General features: G+C 51.3%; 1 protein-coding gene across 14 annotated transcripts in view; it reads right to left on the minus strand.

Moving 5' to 3' along the window:
* Positions 1–19,013, minus strand: part of TIAM1 (TIAM Rac1 associated GEF 1) — a 442,353-nt gene that overhangs the window by 80,691 nt on the left and 342,649 nt on the right. For all 14 annotated transcript variants that reach the window (XM_055127804.1, XM_055127797.1, XM_055127802.1 and 11 more), the window contains 3 exons: positions 18,663–18,737; positions 15,678–15,848; positions 6,482–6,586 (listed from right to left, as the gene is read on the minus strand). In XM_055127804.1, the coding sequence (XP_054983779.1) occupies positions 6,482–6,586; positions 15,678–15,848; positions 18,663–18,737 (351 nt within the window). The remainder of the gene's footprint in view (positions 1–6,481; positions 6,587–15,677; positions 15,849–18,662; positions 18,738–19,013) is intronic.

Here is a 19,013-nt window from a genome sequence, read left to right on the forward strand (position 1 = left end):
GTGGCAGTATAGCACTACTGGTTCTAAACCTCGCTCACACTTGACTCAAGATTTCCTTTCCAGAGAATTAGTGGGAACGCACTAATTCCCCAATTCCTGACGAATTCCTGTCCTTTCACCGGAAGCCCTCCTCTCCAACCTCTCCACGCATCCAGCGTGGAATCCTACATGTCTGAACGGTGTGGAGCCAGAGCTCATGATAACGCAGACAGGGGTCTTGCATAACCTGGTTAGAGCAAAACTGTGGTTAGCAAAAAGTACTAATAAAGGATCTGAAAATCTCAGGGCCAAGCCGTACTCTCAGATGTAAGTTCGAGACAACCACAGATGCTGCAGGTAGAGGCTCCACAGCTACATCTGCTCTACATCAGTGTTTGGCACTGACGCCTCGCACACACATCACGGGTGGCGATGACCATTTTTCTTCTTTTCAAAAACCAAATGAAAAGACCATCCAGCAGTTAATAACGGGATTACCCAGGCACGGGGCAAAGTGAGTCTGTGAAAACCTGAGTCAGCCGTGTCTGTGCTGTTCCGGGATTCCTCTTCTCTCTGGGCCCAGCATGGCTTGTCAACCATGTCTCACCGACCCACAGACACACGCCAAGACACACACCAGACGCAGACGCAGACACATACACACTAAGACACAAACAACACACACCTTTGACACATACACATACCACATGCATACAGTGCAAGCACACGCGCAAACACATACACACATTTACCACTAACACACCAGATTCCTACAGATACATATGCACATCACATACACAATTACAGATACACAATCACAATGCACACCGCACACAATGTACATCTTGGACATGCAACACACAGACACAATGCAGCCACACACAGAGCTCCACACACACACACAAGACCCATACAGACATACATACACATCACACATACCACATACACAAACACATGCACACATACCACACACACAATCGCAACACAGACTACGGACACACACAGACCATGCACGCATAAACAAATACCTGCACACCACACATTACACACACACCATGCACACACATACAGACACCCTCACAGCACAGACACACACAGAGACCATGGACACATTTACAAACACCAAGCACTGACACACAAATATACAAATACCCATATACTACACACACACACACACACACACACACCATGGACACATATATAAGCACCCAACACACACATATACAAATATGCGTATCACACACACACACACACACACAAACACACACTCTTCACCACCTCCAGCCCACTCTGCCCTCTGCAGGAACACACAAACACTCTCTCCAAAGCACGTATGACTCACTCCAGCGCCCCTCACCTCCCAGGGGCCAGCCATCACCCGTGGGTGGCAGCTCACCCAGCTGCCTTCCCTCTCGCTCTCTTTGTCTGCCTAAACTCTTGCTTCCAAACCCAAACTCCCTCAGACCATCGGGGCTTTCCTGTTGTCCAACCTCTGAAGAAAACATTTCCCCCCCCCCCCCCCCGCACACAGCTCTTCTCCATGAACTAAGGATCGGTGCTACAGACAGCAAAGCATTGGTTCGTTTGATTTACTTTTTGTGAGCATCCCAGGGCCAAAGACAGCCACGGGGATGCCGGGCATCCAACAGCAGCAAACACATGTCTGCTGCAGGAACAAACAGATGCAGTGTGCTCACGCGGGCCCAACCTGTCACATTTAGAGAAACAGACTGTGCTGGCTTTTGTTCCCCGAAGATCGCGACACTGTAGCCATCATCTAACCATGGACTGAATCCCACCGCCAGCTAACGCGGGAAAGGAGCCAAGTCAGTACCTCTGAGGCACTGAGACTGAACACCACGAAGCACCCAGATCAAGCAGAAGCAAGAGAACCCACCCGGCGAATAAACATCCTAGCCTGAGCCACTGAGGGATCTTGCAGCACCTCACCGACACTTCCGTTCAGATCTACCAAACTTGGCTACCCAGGAACGTTTGACAATGGGGTTAAGGCACTGGCCGTGCACGCTGCCAACCCCGGCTGGAACCCCCGGCACCACCTACGCCCCCACTGAGCACGTTCAGGACAGATCCCTGAGCACAGAGCCGCAGGAGCAACTCCTGAGCACTGCCGGGTGTGACCCCGAAGCCGAAGGAAGATGAACAAGACAATGAGCGAGAAGGAAAGAGAAAGCAGAAGGGGCCAACCATCTGGGAGTCGGAAGTCACGTAGGATAGAATTGCTGATGCCCAGGGCGTCACAACGACATGCACTGTAGCACTGTAGCACAGTCTTCCTGTTGTTCATCGATTTGCTCGAGTGGGCACCAGTAACGTCTCCATTGTGAGACTTGTTATTACTGGTTTTGGCGTATCGAATACGCCACGGGGAGCTTGCCAGGCTCTGCCGTGCAGGCAGGAGGCTCTCAGTAGCTTGCCGGGCTCTCCTAGAGGGACGGAGGACTCGAACCCGGGTCGGCCGCGTGCCAAGCAAACGCCCTACTGGCTGTGCTATTGCTCCAGTTACAACGACATGGGTGAAGAAAATGAGTTCACTGTGAGGGTCCCAGAGCAGCCAGCACACTCTCCAGGAGCGAGCAGGAAGGCTGACGGGACAGAAGCCCGAGGAATCCACTCTGATCCCATCCGGCTTCTCGACGGAAAGCAGCAACTCCAGGACAAGCTCCAGGGGTCTGGGAACATGGAAGGTGTGGCCGGAATGACATCTGGACATTCACTCACCTCAGAGTCACTAAATGAGCCCAGGTGAGCCAGAGACGCGTGGATGACGGCTGGCACCATCCTAGCAAGGGCCCTCACAGTTACTGTCTCTGCTATCGTTTAAAAATATTCTCGGAGGCCCACTGTAACTTCGAAACGGCCACGACACCGCCCTCCAGGTCTCCTTGTTTAGTGGGTTCATAAACACTGTAGCACTGTCATTCCACTGTTCATCAATTTGCTAGAGCGGGCACCAGTAACGTCTCCATTGTGAGACTTGTTACTGTTTTTGGCATATCAAATAAGCCACAGGGAGCTTGCCAGGCTCTGCCATGCGGGCGGGATACTCTCAGTAGCTTGCCGGGCTCTCTGAGAGAGACAGAGGAATCAAACCCAGGTCGGCCGCGTGCAAGTCAATCACCCTACCCGCTGTGCTATGGCTCCAGTCCATTCATAAACATAAACACACACCCATATAATCTGACATGTAAGATATATAGTCTGTAATTATCTCTACATAATTAGGCCACGGGTCATCTTAGGTATTTTATTTCATGCACTTGGAAAAAAAAAAAAACAACCCACTTCTTCCCAGAGGCACTGCCAGGAGGCCAGAGTGATCCTAAGAACAAAAATGTTAGGGAATTCAGCAAAAAATAAAGGTGGAGGGGCCGCGGAGACAGGACAAGGGTAAAGGCTTGCAAGGGCCTCACTCAAGTCCCAGCCCTGGCACCACAGAGTTTCCCGAGCACTGCTAGGTGAGCCCTGAGCACAGAGCCAGGAGGGAGCCCTGAGCACCGCCAGGGGAGGCCTAACACCACCGGCTGTCAAGAATACAGGTGGCAAGGTCACGCTTTCTACGACCATCTGAGTAATAAAGCGAGTGGGAATATGGCTTTTGCTTCCTTGGGGATCTCTAAGTTGGAGATCTTTCGCAAAAAAACAGTCTCACAGTCTCTTGAGAGTTTACGGATTTTCCTAAAAAAGTATAGGTACCAGGGGGCTGGAGCAATAGCACAGCGGGGAGGGCATTTGCCTTGCATGCGGCCAACCCGGGTTCGATTCCCAGCATCCCATAGGGTCCCCTGAGCACCGCCAGGAGTAATTCCTGAGTACAGAGTCAGGAGTAACCCCTGAGCATCGCCAGGTGTGACCCAAAAAGCAAAAAAAAAAAAAAAAAAAAATTATAGGTACCAGCAGACGACCCTGAGTCTTACCCTGAGTGAGCCCACATAGCGGCTGAGACAAGTGAGTCAATGTCATCTCCAAAACGAGGTGCCCGGCACCATGTGTAAGATACGGGGGATAGAAAAGGTGGCCAGGGGTGAAACGGATCATTCAGAATCAGGCCAATTCACTTCCCCGCAACAGAAAAACAGATCCCCGAGACTGCTGCAATCAGCAAACCAGCACACCACCTCGTCCTTCTTATTTTTTGGAGGGGTCACACCCAGCAATGCTCAGGGCTCCTCCTGGCTCTGCACTCAGGAATTACTCCTGGCGGTGCTCAGGGGACCATATGGGATGCCAAGGATCGAACCCAGGCTGGCTGCATGGAGGGCAAACTTCCCACTGTACTATCGTTCCAGCCCCTCGCCCCTCTTTTAAGAGGGAAAAGGTACTTTGCACTGCTCTGCTAGAGAGTCCAGTGCTGACCAGCGCCTTCCGCGTCAGCCTCTCTGTGCCCGCTCCTCTGCCAGCACACAAGGGTGTCAGAGAAGCTTGAGGATGCCTCAGCCCTTCGCCCATGCATGACACCGTGATGCTGGTCCCGCCCAAACACGCCTTCTCTTAGATGTCTCGAGAATGCTTCAAGAGGCACACCCATTTCAGGGACCCAGTGGCAAGCGGGGTGATAAGAAGACCGACTGTATTTGTTAAGAAACACCTGGATCGGGGCTGGAGTGATAGCACAGCGGGTAGGGTGTTTGCCTTGCACGCGGCCGACCCGGGTTCGATTCCCAGCATCCCATATGGTCTCCTGAGCACCGCCAAGGGTGATTCCTGAGTGTAAAGCCAGGAGTAACCCCTGTGCATCGCCGGGTGTGACCCAAAAAGCAAAAAAAAAAAAAAAAAAAAAAGAAACACCTGGATCAGGGGCCAGAGCGATAGCACAGCGGGTATAGTGTTTGCCTTGCACGTGGCCGACCCGGGTTCGATCCCTGGCATCCCATATGGTCCCCCAAGCACTGCCAGGAGCAATTCCTGAGTGCAAAGCCAGGAGTAACCCCTGAGCATCGCTGGGTGTGACCCAAAAAGCAAAAAAAGAAAAAAAGAAAAGAAACACCTGGATCAAACAAATGCTCAGAAACGGGGACGCTTAGCTGCAGACAAGGCAAAGCTCCAAGCACTGAAGAGTATTAAACTCCTGGGCTGGGCCAGTGGCTCCAACGCTAGAGCACTTACGGGAAAAGGTCTACATCGGATCCTCAAAATCACCCTGAAAAAGCACAGTGCAGCTACTTACTACTTGATTTTATTTGTTTCTTTTGGCCTTCAGACCACATCCAGCAGTGCTCAAGGGTTTACTTCTGCTCTGTGCTCAAGGAGCACTACTGGGTTGATCATGTGCAAAGCTTAACCCCTGATCTAGCTCTCCGGCTGCCCCCCTGAACACACCACACACCTCCCCTTCCCAGGGGCAAACCACTAGGATTCAAATGCTCAGATCTTTCCACTGTGAGGAAACTGTCTGAAGCCCTTCTACAAGCATTTATACATCCAGAGCAAGTAGCTCAGGGGTAGAGGGAGGGAGGGAGAGGGGGGGGAAGGAGGGAGGGAGAGGGAGGGAGAGAGGGAGGGAGGGAGGGAGGAGAGAGAAGGGGAAAGACAGAGGGAGAGGGGAGGGAGGGACAGAGGGATGGAAGGAGGGAGAGAGGAGAGAGGGAGGGGAGAGAAGGGAAGAGAGAGGGAGAGAAAGGGACAGAGAGGGAGAGAGAAGAGTGAGAGGGAGGGAAGGAGTGAGAGAGAGAGGGGAAGAGAGACATGGAGGGAGAGAGGAGAGAGGGAGGGAGGGAGAGAGAGAACAAGACTCCAAACTATTTCCTTCCTGGAGTTCCACTCAGCTAACAAGCAAAGAACCAGTCCCAATATTACGACTAATACACTCCTTTATTAAGCATCTACTACACACATCCTAATTTCTAAACTCAGCGAACATTCTAGAAATTTTATATTAGCACCTCTCTCCTTCCTTCCTCCCTTCCTTCCTTCTAGGCCAATGCCACAAAATTAGTAACCAGTCAACAGGTTTGTACAACCATGAACACGTCCCAGAATGAAACTCCAATGTACATAAACGCCCTCGCGAGTCTAGAAACACAGCCGCATGAGGGAAAGGCTGGCATCTCTAATTACACAGTGACTTGTTTGCCTGGCAGGATACGACCCGTGGTCTCAAATCTGCAGGCAGAAGTCACACAAAAATTTAAGAGGGTTTCCCTCGTCGGAGGGGCCCTGACTACAGCCCGCTGCTCTCTGGGCCAGACACTTAGAATAAAGGCCCCACCTACGTTTCCAGGAAGAGGGGGAACGGGAGCCAACGTGCTCCTGAAGCCAGCCCCGACTCCCACTTTTCCTGCAAGCACCAAGGTAGCTGCTGGCAGAAACTGAGGCATCGTTTTGGCCCTGTGCCTACCGTGAGCTGCGGGAAGGGCTCCGGCCACGCGTCAACCCTCGGGAGGAGCCGCGTCAGCTCCCGCCTTCGCCCCATCCCCCGGCTGGCCCGGGGGACACACACTCGCTCTCGGGAGGGCGGGTGGAGAACACTCAGAAACCTCACCAGCTCGTAGATGTCCTCCTCGGGCTTGGGGACGTAGTGCTGCATTTTGCTGTCGATCAGGAATTTCAGGCGCAGGTAGTGAGCGGAGTGGTCCAGGTGATGCATCTGGAGGGGGGCGGGAAAGAGAGAGAAGAGAAGAATGTGTCTGTTCAACAGTGAACGGGAGGCAGCACGGGGTCAGGACCGGACTGTGGTGAAAGCCCCAGGGTACAGGCATGTGCCTCTGGACACGGGACGAGGCTTCAGATGTCTTAAAACATCCAAAGCTCAAAATTCTTTCTTTCTTTCTTTTTTGTGGCTTTTTGGGTTACACCCAGCGATGCTCAGTAACCCTGGCTCTGCACTGAGGATTACTCCTGGCGGTGCTCTCGGACCTTATGGGATGCTGGGGATAGAACTCTGGGTGCTGTGTGCAAGGCAAACGCACCCCCCCCCCCCAGCTGTACTGTCGCTCTGGCCCCAAACTCATTTCTTTTCTAAAACATTAATAACATTCATCTACAGAGTGCTTCAGATTCCAGAGAAATGACTGCGTCATGTTTTCACTTCTGCTTATCAGGTTCATGATTCTCTGTAACCCTGATGGAGGCTGCCAAACCCAGCCAAGCAGCCCGGGACAGAATTCCCAGCGGACATGAATAAAGCAGTAGAAAGGGTGACAAGAAAATCAACAGAGAGGCCAGAACGATAGCACAGCAGGGAGGGTGTTTGCCTTGCACGCGGGCAACCCGGGTTCAATCCCCAGCATCTCGTATGGTCCCCCGAGCACCGCCAGGAGGAATTCCTGCATGCAGAGCCAGGAGTAACCCCTGTGTATCACTGGTGTGACCTGAAAAGAATAATAATAAAAAAAAACAACCCAGAGGGTTTTCCAGGGTTAGGGGGAAAACTGTGCTGAGGCAAAGTTACTTCCTTACCCACTTGGGGACGCGAGGACAGTTGATCATGGATCACTTAGCCGGTGTGAGCAAAGATGGTTGGATTTTGGTCTTATTTACATTCACCCGGAGCGAGTCCCACGGGAGGACTACAAACAGGCATGTGTCCAACTTTGGAAACACAGCCACAGGCCTGCCCAAAGCAAACAACTATAAAATAGTGATGCGTTGAAACTTCCAGCCCTTCTCCCCGGGTTCAAAATGGGCCAATTCAAGCTTTTTTTTTTTTTCTCTCTACCAAGAAGGTCATGCATGAATGAACTTTACAGAAAAAGCAAGAAGGTCAACGGGGGCTTATATCTCACGTGCTTTTGAGAAGGAGCAAAAGGAAAAGTCAAACGTGCTCCTTAAAAACATATGTGACAATGCGAAAATGTACTACGAGGCAGAAACTGTTTCCGGCAAGTCATTTTTTTTTTTTTTTCGGAGCTTCCTTATCTGCCTGAGATTCATCCTGAAGGACCAGCAGATACAGACAGGATGTCTGGAATTTGCTTCCAAAATAATCCCAAGCCAGGGTTTGGGGAGGAAAAGATAAAACATAATCTGATACTTCTGATAGTTAGTCTGGGTCTGCTTGTGTTATTGACTGTATACTCGCTACTCCCAAGGAAGTCTCCGAATTCTTTCTGTTGTTGTTATTGATTTGGGGCCACCCCCAGGAGTGATCAGGGCTTTCTCCTTGCTCGGCAACTAGGGATGAATCTCTCCTGGAGGGACCACACTGAGGTCCCTGGGGCTGAACCCAGATCGGCCATGTGCAAAGCAAATGCCCTGACCTCTGCACTATTACTCTGACCCTGAATTCTCCCTCCACCCACCCCCACCTAAACACCAACGTTCCTCACACCCAAATCTCTACTGATGAGAATCACCGTCAAGAAAGCAAGGTCCACTCAATGCCTCTACTGCAAACCACAACACCCAAAAGGAAACAGAGAGCAAAAGGGAATGCCCTGCCACAGAGGCGGGGTGGGGTGGGGGTTGTGAGAGGGACACTGGGACCACTGGTGGTGGAGAATGGGCACTGGTGGAGGGATGGGCACTCGATCATTGTATGACTGAAACGCAAGCATGAAAGTTTATAAGTCTGTTACTGTACCTCACAGTGACTCACTAATAATTAAAAAAAAAAAAGTGAGGCCCATTTTTTTCACAAGTTTAATTTTTCTTTCTACTCACCCTACCTCGCAGCTGTGAGGCTTAGTACTGTGGACACACGGGCTGCTCTTCCAACCCCGCTGACTCAATCCTGTCACACAAACTCTTGAGGGGGTGCAGGACATGGGCGGTGGAAGAAGGGATGTGTTGGGGCCTCCCCCCGGTAGCGCTACAAAGTCGGTGCTCAGAAAGTGGCAAGGCGCTCCTGCACGTGCACGAGAGGATGCCAGAAACATTCTCCAGAGATGATCTCTGTGACCCCCCAGACGGCTCCCCCCGCTCCCGAGACTCCGGGGCCTGTAGTCCGCTGTGGGAACTGGGGTGCCCCCAGGTGCACCTCACTTCCTCTGACTCGTGGAGCCGCGTGCTTCGTGACTGACAGAACCCCACGGGCTGACAGGAACGCGTCCAGCGTGGGGGAGCACAGGCCAGGCCTGGCCGGAGCTAACGACTGTGAAACAGTGATGGCTGGAACTTGACAGCCCTTCTCCCTGGGTTCACGGGCTTCTCCCTGAGACGGGGACAGACCCAACAGGGCGTGGGCAGGGGTGGAGGGTGATGGGGTGATGAGGACTCGCTGAGACAAAAACAGCAGATTCCAGGGGGCCGGGGAAGAGCAGCGAGAAAAGTTTCCCTCACAGAGAAGGAAGCTTCGAAAACATTCCCCCAGCGACCTAGGTGTTCAGGAAAAATCTGAAGTGAGAGGCCTGATTTGGGGCTCACCATCTGTTTCTAGTCACCGAGGTGGGTGGGAAAGAGAAAAGGAAACTTGTTCGGGGGTGTCTGTGTGTGTCTGTAGGGAGTGAGTCTGGGTTCACAAATCCCCTCACGACCTTCCGCATCACCGTGATAGAAGCATTTGGTGGCCTCCTGTCTGAGGCGCTGACGGACATCAGAGGCTCTGAAGGAAGGAAGGTTGGGTGCCAGGCCCCCCCCTCCAAACACACACACACAGCTCTCTGAGTGGCCGTGGCAAGTGCCCACCCCGCTTTTCCTCCCTCCGCCCCCGGGTCAGAAACACAGACACCCAGATGGGCAGTGCCAAACGGCTGCCCATGTGGCGGGCCCAAAGCCGCCACGTGTCCAAAACACAAGATCAGCTGTGGCGCATGGTGGCAGGCACCGGAGCAGATAAGACCCGACCTTGCAAAGCGGCCCAGAGGCGAAGCCTCGCAAGAGGGGGTGTCGGGGCCAAGTTGGCAGGAACAGGGCGTCAGCCAGCACCAGGTGTCCGACCTTGAGCCTCCCTCGACCTCCTGGTCACGTGAGCCCGAGACACAGAAATGGTCACGCATGCTTAGCAAGTCATCCTAACTGCAGCATCCGGCCTTGATTGGGATTGGACCGGGGCAAGGCAGAGCTGGAGAGGGGATGGGCCAATGATGCTGAACTTTCTGTGATTGGGTCTTTAGGTAAGCCAAGACCCTCTATAAAATATGTGCATATTTGGCAATAAAGTGAACAGCCATCAGCTGCTCCTGGAGGTGTTTCTCCACACGCCCGTTATCCTTCGCCCACCACCCGCCTGGACCCGGTGTGCAAAGTGTCCAGTAATGTTGGGAGAAAACTATTCCCCAACCATCAGTGTGCCAGGGACAAGAGAGCAGGCACTGGCCAGCCTCTCCTGCCCACCATCCGCATTTGAGTGACAGGTATCCCTGGCAACGCTCAAGAAGTCGAAGTAAACTCACGCAGCAAATGATCATCCTCTCGGAACCCACGTCTGATGGGAAAATGGCGATCCTGAAAATGGGGCCATGAGCCTGCAGAACCGCTCATCAGTTCGTAAAAAATTCTCACTTACGGACTGGGGGGATAGTATGGCAAAAAGGACAACTGTTTTGTAAGTGGCCGACCCCGGTTCTATCCCTGTCATCCCATATGGTCCCCAGAGCAGTGCCAGGAGAAATTCCTGAGTGCAGAGCCAGGAGGAACCCTTGAGCATTGCTGGGTGTGACCCAAAAAGCCAAAAGCGGAGGTAAGATTTCTCATTTAGGACTGAGTCAAGGGCTGGTTGGAGAGAAAGGGTGAATCCTAACGCAGGAACTGAATCAAGCCATCAGGACTCGGCCAGGATTTCATGACCCACCAATATCAGGTGGGAGTCCCAAAGCTGGTCGGACCACTTAGCACCTTCGTAATGTATTTTTGTGCAAAAGCATTTCCAATATTAGTATTTTGACACAATGAATCTAAAGTTGGCCTGCTTTAGACTTGGAAGACATTCACAAGAAAAATTTCCCAGCATGAGAAATTCACTGTATCACTGTCATCCATTGCTCATCGATTTGCTCGAGCGGGCATCAGTAACGTCTCCATTGTGAGACTTGTTGTTACTGTTTCTGCCATATCGAATACATCATAGGTAGCTTGCCAGGCTCTACCGTGCAGGCGGGATACTCTCCATAGCTTGCTGGGCTCTCCGAGAGGGACAGAGGAATCGAACCCGGGTCGGCCGCGTATAAAGCGAACGCACTATCCACTGTGCTAAAGGCAATGGTAGACATCTGCTTCTCCCTGTCCAGTATTTGAGTGACTCAAAGAGCACTGGGCTGATTCTGAGACAAGACAGCAGCAAATTACACTGCGTGATAAATATTATCATGGTATGGCTTGGGGTTTTACAGGCAGACATTTGCCTCTTACTGTGATGGCTTCGAAGTATGGAAAAGCAAAAATACAAAGTCGGGATTTGCAGTCGGTAGCAGGAGACCATGAAAATAAAGACTGACAATCTTCCGGTCTAGCATGTCTTGTTCAAGTCTACTCCGGACGTGTCTAATGAAGTCCAACATCTCAGGGAAACATAGAAACATGCGAGCACCAAATACACAAAGTTGTGTGCGCACACACACACACACACACACACACGTGCAAGCACACACAAAAATTTTTCAAGCTACTGAAAAAATTTCCATAGATGTTTATCTTTCTTTCAAGAACTCAATTTTTTTTTCAATGCCAGTGGTTAGGAACTATCTAAAGCTGTTGGCTCATATAGCAAATAAGAGCAATAAAACCAGAATTTTTCAGTGAGGCCGAGTGAAGGAACTTCTCTTTGGCCATGATTTCGGCAAACACAATCATCGGAAGATAGCCTGAATTCCAGGAGCTGCCCAGTCCGTGCGATCACTGGCAATTAATCACTTTCATGAGGCCGCCCCCCCAACCCCCCATGAAATGGGAGATCTCGAAACATTTACTAGACCCTGATGCGTGGGTGGCAGATGGCAAAGTGATGGGAAATGATGTGGATCAGAGGAACTAGGAAAGAGAATGAGGTGAATGCAAGAGGCGGGAGAAAGAGATGCTTAAATATGAGAACAAACATCTCTCTGCGATGCTGCGGAGAGCAACAATCAAGGCATCAAAGACATGGTGACAATCACATTTGGTTTCGATCCCGCCCCCAAAAGAGAGGGGGAGGGAAAGGAAGAAAAAAAATAAAAAACAGCAACAACCCTCACTCACCATTAATTAGATCATTAATAACACGTGGCACTGTTTCCCCCATTATCTCCTTCCCTCTTAAGAATAAAATCGACTCCGCTAATTAGCATAAAGTGTTTTCCAGAGATGCGGCAAGCTTTCAAAGGCACCTGGCTCTGGGCACACTGTGTAATTTACCCTCCACAGATGCGTTCCAGAGACCATCAATTTCTTAAAGGGCACACTAAAGTTTTCCGTTTTTAAACTCCTGAGGCGCAAGGCTGTTTGGCATCATACTGTTTGGGCCTTTGTCTCTGTGTTTTGGGGGCGGGGTGGAGGGCAAACAAATGAGGAAAGATCCAGGAGAAAAGGGGGGTTGGTTGGGTGACCTTCTAAATTAAGAGAAAGGGACTTGTGCCCTAAGGATGCCATCAAAAACCTTTCCAGCGACAGTGACAATCTCGGCTTTTAGTGGGGGGAGGGGGGCAGCAGCCCCTGAGTTTCTGGTGAGGGTCTCTGTTGCCTGCACACTATTTTTTTTGGGGGGGGGGGTCACACCCAGCGATGCACAGGGGTTCCTCCTGGCTCTGCACTCAGGAATTACTCCTGGTGGTGCTGGGAATCGAACCCGGGTTGGCCGGGTACAAGGCAAATGCCCTCCCTGCTGTGCTATCACTCTAGTCCCCTGGCACACTATTTTTTGCTCCTTTTCTCTGCCTCTATCAGAATAGAGGCTCAGGAAGGGCATCACTTATTCCTGCACTCACATTTCCATTTCCTACCAAGGAGGGTTAACCAGAGAGGTGGGAAGACCTCTGACTGCTGCCTGAGGTCCATGTAAACAGCAGGCGCCAAAGCAATGCGACTGACTCCCTGGTGGAGGCCCACCAGAGCTGGGCTTATACAAAAGGGCCAGAGTCCTATTTCTGACACCTTCCGCTATAGTTCTGAGAATAACTCCCACAGCTCTGCCGAACAGTAATGGGTCTCTAAAGAACCCAGCTAATCTATAAATAAAAGAATGCAGAAATCCTCAATAGACCAATTTTGCTAAGTAACTAAAATGAAAAATGTGCACAGAAACAGCATTATCTTTGTAAGAAAAAGTGAGCGCCCCAGCACTGGCGGGGCACGGCAAGGGGCAGGACTTATCTCTAACACCTCTCTGGGGGCTGGTTTCAGCTTTGTCCTCAAACAAACGGTCCTTCTACTTTTCCTCCAAGTCAGAGGACCCAGAAGGCTCAAATGAGCTGGTTCCCCGACTCAGAGTCAGCCCATTTTTGGTCCTTACAAAGGCTCTAGTGATTCCTCTTCCTGAAAACAAACATGGGCCGGGTCTGGAGAAACGGTACAGAGTTAAGGCTCTTGCACTGCCAGCGCCCACCCTAGGTTCAATCCTCAGCATCCCACACGGTCCCCTGAGCCCTGCCAGGAGGAGTGAGCCCTGAGCACTGCTGGGTGTGGCCCAAAAACTAAGAAAGGAAAAGGAAAGGAAAAGAAAAAGAAAAGGAGGAGAGGAGAGGAGAGGGGAGGGGAGGGGAGGGGAGGGGAGGGGAGGGGTGGGGAGGGGAGGGGAGGGGAGGGGAGAAATGAAGAGGAGGGGAGGGGAGGGGAGGAGAAATGAGGGGAGGGGAGGGGAGGGGAGGGGAGGGGGGAGGAGAACATACAGGGTTAAGGCATTTGCCTTGCACATGGCCAGCCTCACTTCCATCTCCAACATCACATACGGTCCCCCTGAGCACATTTGTGGCTCAAAGAACAAAGCAATATGGGGCTGGGGAGAGAGCAAGTAGGCAGGGCTCTGCCTTGCATGCAGCTGACTCAGGCTCGGTCCCCGGCATCCCCCTGGTCCCGCATGCATGCCAGGAGTATATCCTGAGTGCAGAGCCAGGAGCAGCCCCTGAACATCGCCAGGTGTGGCCCAAATACTAAAATGGGGTGGGGGTGGGGATCGGGTGGGGCAAACCCCACCAACAACCACAAACCATACACACTGATGGATACATTTTGAAGACACACACCAAAATAGTCACCTGTGGCAGATTATTTTTGTGGCAGTTGATGATCAGGGTCAGGCGATGAGTTATCTGGTCCATAGAAGCCACTGGGTTGAATGACAAGGCGCACAGCGCATCCTCTACCTCCTTCGGGATAAGGCGGTGAGGGCGCGTGTTTGCACTCCCCCCTCCACAGGAAGACCACCACCCAAACCTCACAGGCCTGCATTCTGGCCACTAGACACTGGATGCTCTCGGGACCTCCCACTGGTGGTCACAAGTGACCACACCCAGGCTGGGAGGGCCGGAGGCAGGTTGATCATCTCCCCTGCAACCCCCTGCAAGGTGAAGCCAGGCAGGCGCCAAGGGTCCCTGGGCATCACCTCTCAGAGGGGACAGAGTATCATCTCTTCTCACACCTGACAGAGCGGCCGAACAGGTCACGAACTGGAAAGGAGGTGTGAGGAGCAAGAGAGAGTCCCTCCTTCTAAACGCTCCCCTCATGGGGCTGGAGCGATAGCACAGCGAGTAGGGTGTTTGCCTTGCAAGAGGCCAACACGGGTTCGATTCCCAGCATCCCATATGGTCCCCTGAGCACCGCCAGGAGTAACCCCTGTGCATTGCCAGGTGTGATCCAAAAAGCAAAAAAACAAAACAAAACAAAAAACCCAAAAAAAGCCCAAAGTAAACGCTCCCCTCACTTAAGGCCGTTGATTGGACTATCCTTCTCAGGGCAAACCCTAAAACCCAGTTTACCCAGGGAAAGATCAAGAAGCCCCCCCCCTTTTGTTTCTGAGCCACATCTGACAGTGCTCAGGGCTTGCTCTGTACTCGGGGCTCACTCCTGGCATAGCCCCGGGGACCCTACGTGGTGCCGGGGATGGAACCCGGGTCAGCCATGTGCAAGGCAAGCGCCCTACCCGTTCTATACCACCCCTCTGGCCCTCTTCTCAGGAAGTTTCTATAACCTACAGTGAAAACAAGAGGGAGGTAGCTCTGTCACTGGTCATCCCTTTCTACATCCCCCGAAAATGGTTTATTACATGTTCACAGGAAGAGGAAGTGGTTGGAGTGGGTGTGTGACATACCAATCTCCGTTCTTCCTGTCCTCTAGAGATGCTGTGGTTGTGTCACTTACCTTCAGCGAGCTGGTTACAAACTGTGCACCTCACCTACTGTGATCGTGTGTGTGATCCTGTGCGTGCGTGCGTGTGTGTGTGTGTGCGCATGTGCATATATGGGTGTATGTGTGTGTGTGTGTGGGGGGGGGTGTTTTTGTGTGCATGCCCATGAGAGCATGTGTGTGTATGCACACGTGTGGAGAGAATGAAAAAGAAGAACAGAGACCAAAATCAAAACGTCTCCGGGAGTCACTTCTGCATGGCTGGGGGAAGGCTGACCTATGCATTCTGCTTCATGCTTTCCCCCAAACAGTCGAAACTTTTTAGCAAAGAGCCAAACACACTGAACAGAGCTACTAAAGCGGCTCCGTGTCCCCCCAAAGTTGGAGACCACACGTGTGGACTGTCATGAGAACCCCAAGGCCCGGGAGCGTGGCCTCGCAGCATCCTCTGGGGCTGGCCTGCCCCCGCAGCTCCCCGGGTGGCCCCTGCCCGCCCCTCCAGGCCCTTGGGCTCCTCCTCAAGAGAATCACCCCTCATGGCATCGTACCTTGCAGATCATCTCCAGGGTGTCACGGGCCGTGTCCCCCGGCCGGACCACCGTCAGGACGGGCTGGTTGTTCGGCAGGCAGAACCAGGAAGGTGTGAAATACTCATGGACCCAAATGTCACAGTCGGGATTGTGCTGGTGGACGCTGGGTAAGACCAGGTCTTTGTCCCTCTGTCAGAAGAAACAGGGTCAGCTGGGCAGCAGGCGTGGTGTCTAGCCCTGTCAGGTCTCCACCAGGGTCCCTACTCCCCCCCTGAAGCCCCCACGGTAGGCCGGTGAGGAGGGCCCAGGGCAGGAGGAAAAGGGGAACAGAATCCTTGGACGGAGGAAGAAGCTACTGAGAAAGGAGCTTTCCTGGGAACCTGTGGAGGTCTTGGGGCTCGGGAAGGCATGATACGAAAGCTCGAGGGAAGAAATGGATCATCCACTCAGTTCAGTTTCATGGCGAGTGTCTGACATCTGGATGCCATCCAAGCAGGCTATCTGGCTCAAGCTAAAAACAGCCCATACCGTAATGGAATGGCAGAGATGCTGATTTCCTTTCACTGCTGATTTCTATTTCAAATTTTATTAATAATTTTCCTCATAATGTCGCTTGACTATGTAAAGTTGCTTTTTTAAAAAAATCATATCTAGAAGTCATTTTGAGTGGTGCTCCGTAGCCACACGACTAAATTAGTGGTGTTTGGGGGGCGAAGGGTGGGCACCAGGGATGAAACTCAGGGCCTCACACATGCTACCACCTTATCTGTCTCCCCAAACCCCAATTTTTTTTTTTTTTGCTTTTTGGGTCACACACGGTGATGCACAGGGGTCACTCCTGGCTCATGCACTCAGGAATTACTCCTGGTCGTGCTCGGGGGACCATATGGGATGCTGGGATTCGAACCTGGGTTGGCCGCGTGCAAGGCAAACGCCCTACCCGCTGTGCTATCACTCCAGCCTCCCTAAACCCCAATTTTTTTGAAATAAGAATGATGGTAGGGCTCAGCAATAGAAAATTCCATATTGGGAGGCTGGAGCGATAATACAGCGGGTAGGGCATTTGCCTTGCACTCGGCCAACCCGGTTCGATTCCCAGCATCCCAAGCACTGCCAGGAGTAATTCCTGAGTGCATGAGCCAGGAATAACCCCTATGCATCACTGAGTGTGAGAAAGAAAGAAAGAAAGAAAGAAAGAAAGAAAGAAAGAAAGAAAGAAAGAAAGAAAGAAAGAAAGAAAGAAAGAAAGAAAGAAAGGAAGGAAGGAAGGAAGGAAGGAAGGAAGGAAGGAAGGAAGGAAGGAAGGAAGGAGAAGAATCCATATTATTGCTCTATCTGATTCTTGCTAATTAATAAACCTTGATTACTGGTTTATAGCCAGGCCGCTGACTGGTTAATCTGTACTAACAAGGCTTGGGATCAGCAAATTACAAGGAAAAAAAAAAACCAAAACCCACATTTCCAAAGAGAAGTTGAGAGACGGTAATGTAACGGTGTCCATACATCAGAACAAGGGATCCAGAAAGAGGCCAATTTTTGTCAAGGCCACTAAAGAGAAATTCAATTGTAGGAGACAATTTCAGCTGTGCCTTTGAATGGTGTTACTTGCACAAGTAAATTGAACCCCAGGGGAGGAATTGTCAAAAAGCAATCAACTTGCCTAAATCCCATTAACTATAATTGGACTCTTCCCACTCGGTCCCCACATGCCATGTTAAATAAATGCCCTGTAGCAGTGGATCAACGACCCAAGCTCCGCGTGGAGACTGCTCCGTAGGTACAGGGCATTCCAGCCAAGAAGTGGGTAAAGACGAAGCAGCAAAACAGGGAGATCAAAAAGGCAACAGAATCACCCAACAGAAACTCTGAGCTCTTCCTGGGATCCACGAGCCCGGAGAGCATCTCCCATGAAAAGCATATTAATATCGGTTGCGAAATGAAATTAGCTAAAGACAAAAATGGCTACACATACTTTTTTTTAAAAAAAAAAAAAAAAAAGAGACAACCTTGGCCTGGGTGCAAGTACAGCAATTTCATTTCATCCAATTTCATCAGAGCCAGAGAGAGACGCAAGGACAGGTGTTTCCAAGGACAGTGGCTTTTTGTATCCTCGATGACATCATCCAGGAGCGGTTCGGGTTTGAACGGGAGAGAAAGGTTTTTCTTTCCAGTCCCCCTGGGCCCAAGGCTTCCGAGATCAGGCTGCGTCTAGAACGTGCGGTCCAGCCAAAGCTTGGTGCCGCTGCATGGTTGCATGGCAACCAGAAACAGAACTCTATCCTATTGATTCTGAGGGGGGGGACCAAGATCGTACCAAGGTCGTATTATCCACAGCAGAACCCCCGACACAAAGAGGCTGCTGATATCACTCATAGGGGCTGTACAGCTAAGGATGTCCATTTATCGTGAGGATGGTGGAGGAAAAATGGCTGAGTTTCAAAAAAGAAAAAAAAATCAATATTCCTTATGGGCTTTTCAATCACAGCAATGAGGAAGCTCCCTGGAATGTAAGCACAGAGCTGAACCACGTCTGTGAATCTATCATGGCTGCTTATCTTGGGAGGGAAAGCTGCACATTTTTAAAAGAACATATGATTAGAGCGGCTCTTTCAAACGGATGGGGAGAGGGCGCCAAAAAGCACCGGTCAAATCAGACAAACGGGTACCAAGAAATCGGCCCTGAAAGCTGCCGTAGAAAAAGAATTGGTGAATGAGTAAAAGGTGAAGCTAGGCAGCCAAAATTCTAGACGAGAGCTGACACCTTTCCCTGACAAGGATGGAAAATCCTGTGGCGGGGAAAGAGTTATTCAGAGCTTGTCACCAAGTTAGGATGTGGAACACTCTGCAACTCTTGTTAGCAGGTCCGGAGACTTTCAAGAACTGGTCCCTTCTGCACTGAGTACTGAGTCGACTTAATTTGAGAGCCCCAAGAAACCACTGTGGTATATATAATGGGATGCCTTTGTGGCGTTTTTAGAGAAAAGAAAAGGCGTTTATTTTTACCTTGCCATCTGGAACGGTGTCATCGAATATCCCCTCTAAAGATTTCTTGACAGCGTCCGTGCCCTCCCCGAACACCTGCACACACAAAATTACCGTCTTAGAGAGAAATCGGGGTAGGAGGGTATACGTGGAAAGGGTGGGAAGACAGACAGACAAGCAGAAACACAGCATCTCCCACCCACCCTCCGACATGTACATTCACGGATGGCAGCGGACCCTGGCATTTCACGCCTCCATCCAGAGCACATCCCTGATCTTGGATAACTAAAAGTGTAACTAAAATTCGAGCTGGACAAATAAGATAGGGGATAAGGCACTTGCCTTGCACGAGGCAGGCCCCCTGCCGGATCC

The sequence above is a fragment of the Sorex araneus genome, chromosome 2 (assembly GCF_027595985.1).
Source record: "Sorex araneus isolate mSorAra2 chromosome 2, mSorAra2.pri, whole genome shotgun sequence".
Taxonomy (NCBI): domain Eukaryota; kingdom Metazoa; phylum Chordata; class Mammalia; order Eulipotyphla; family Soricidae; genus Sorex; species Sorex araneus.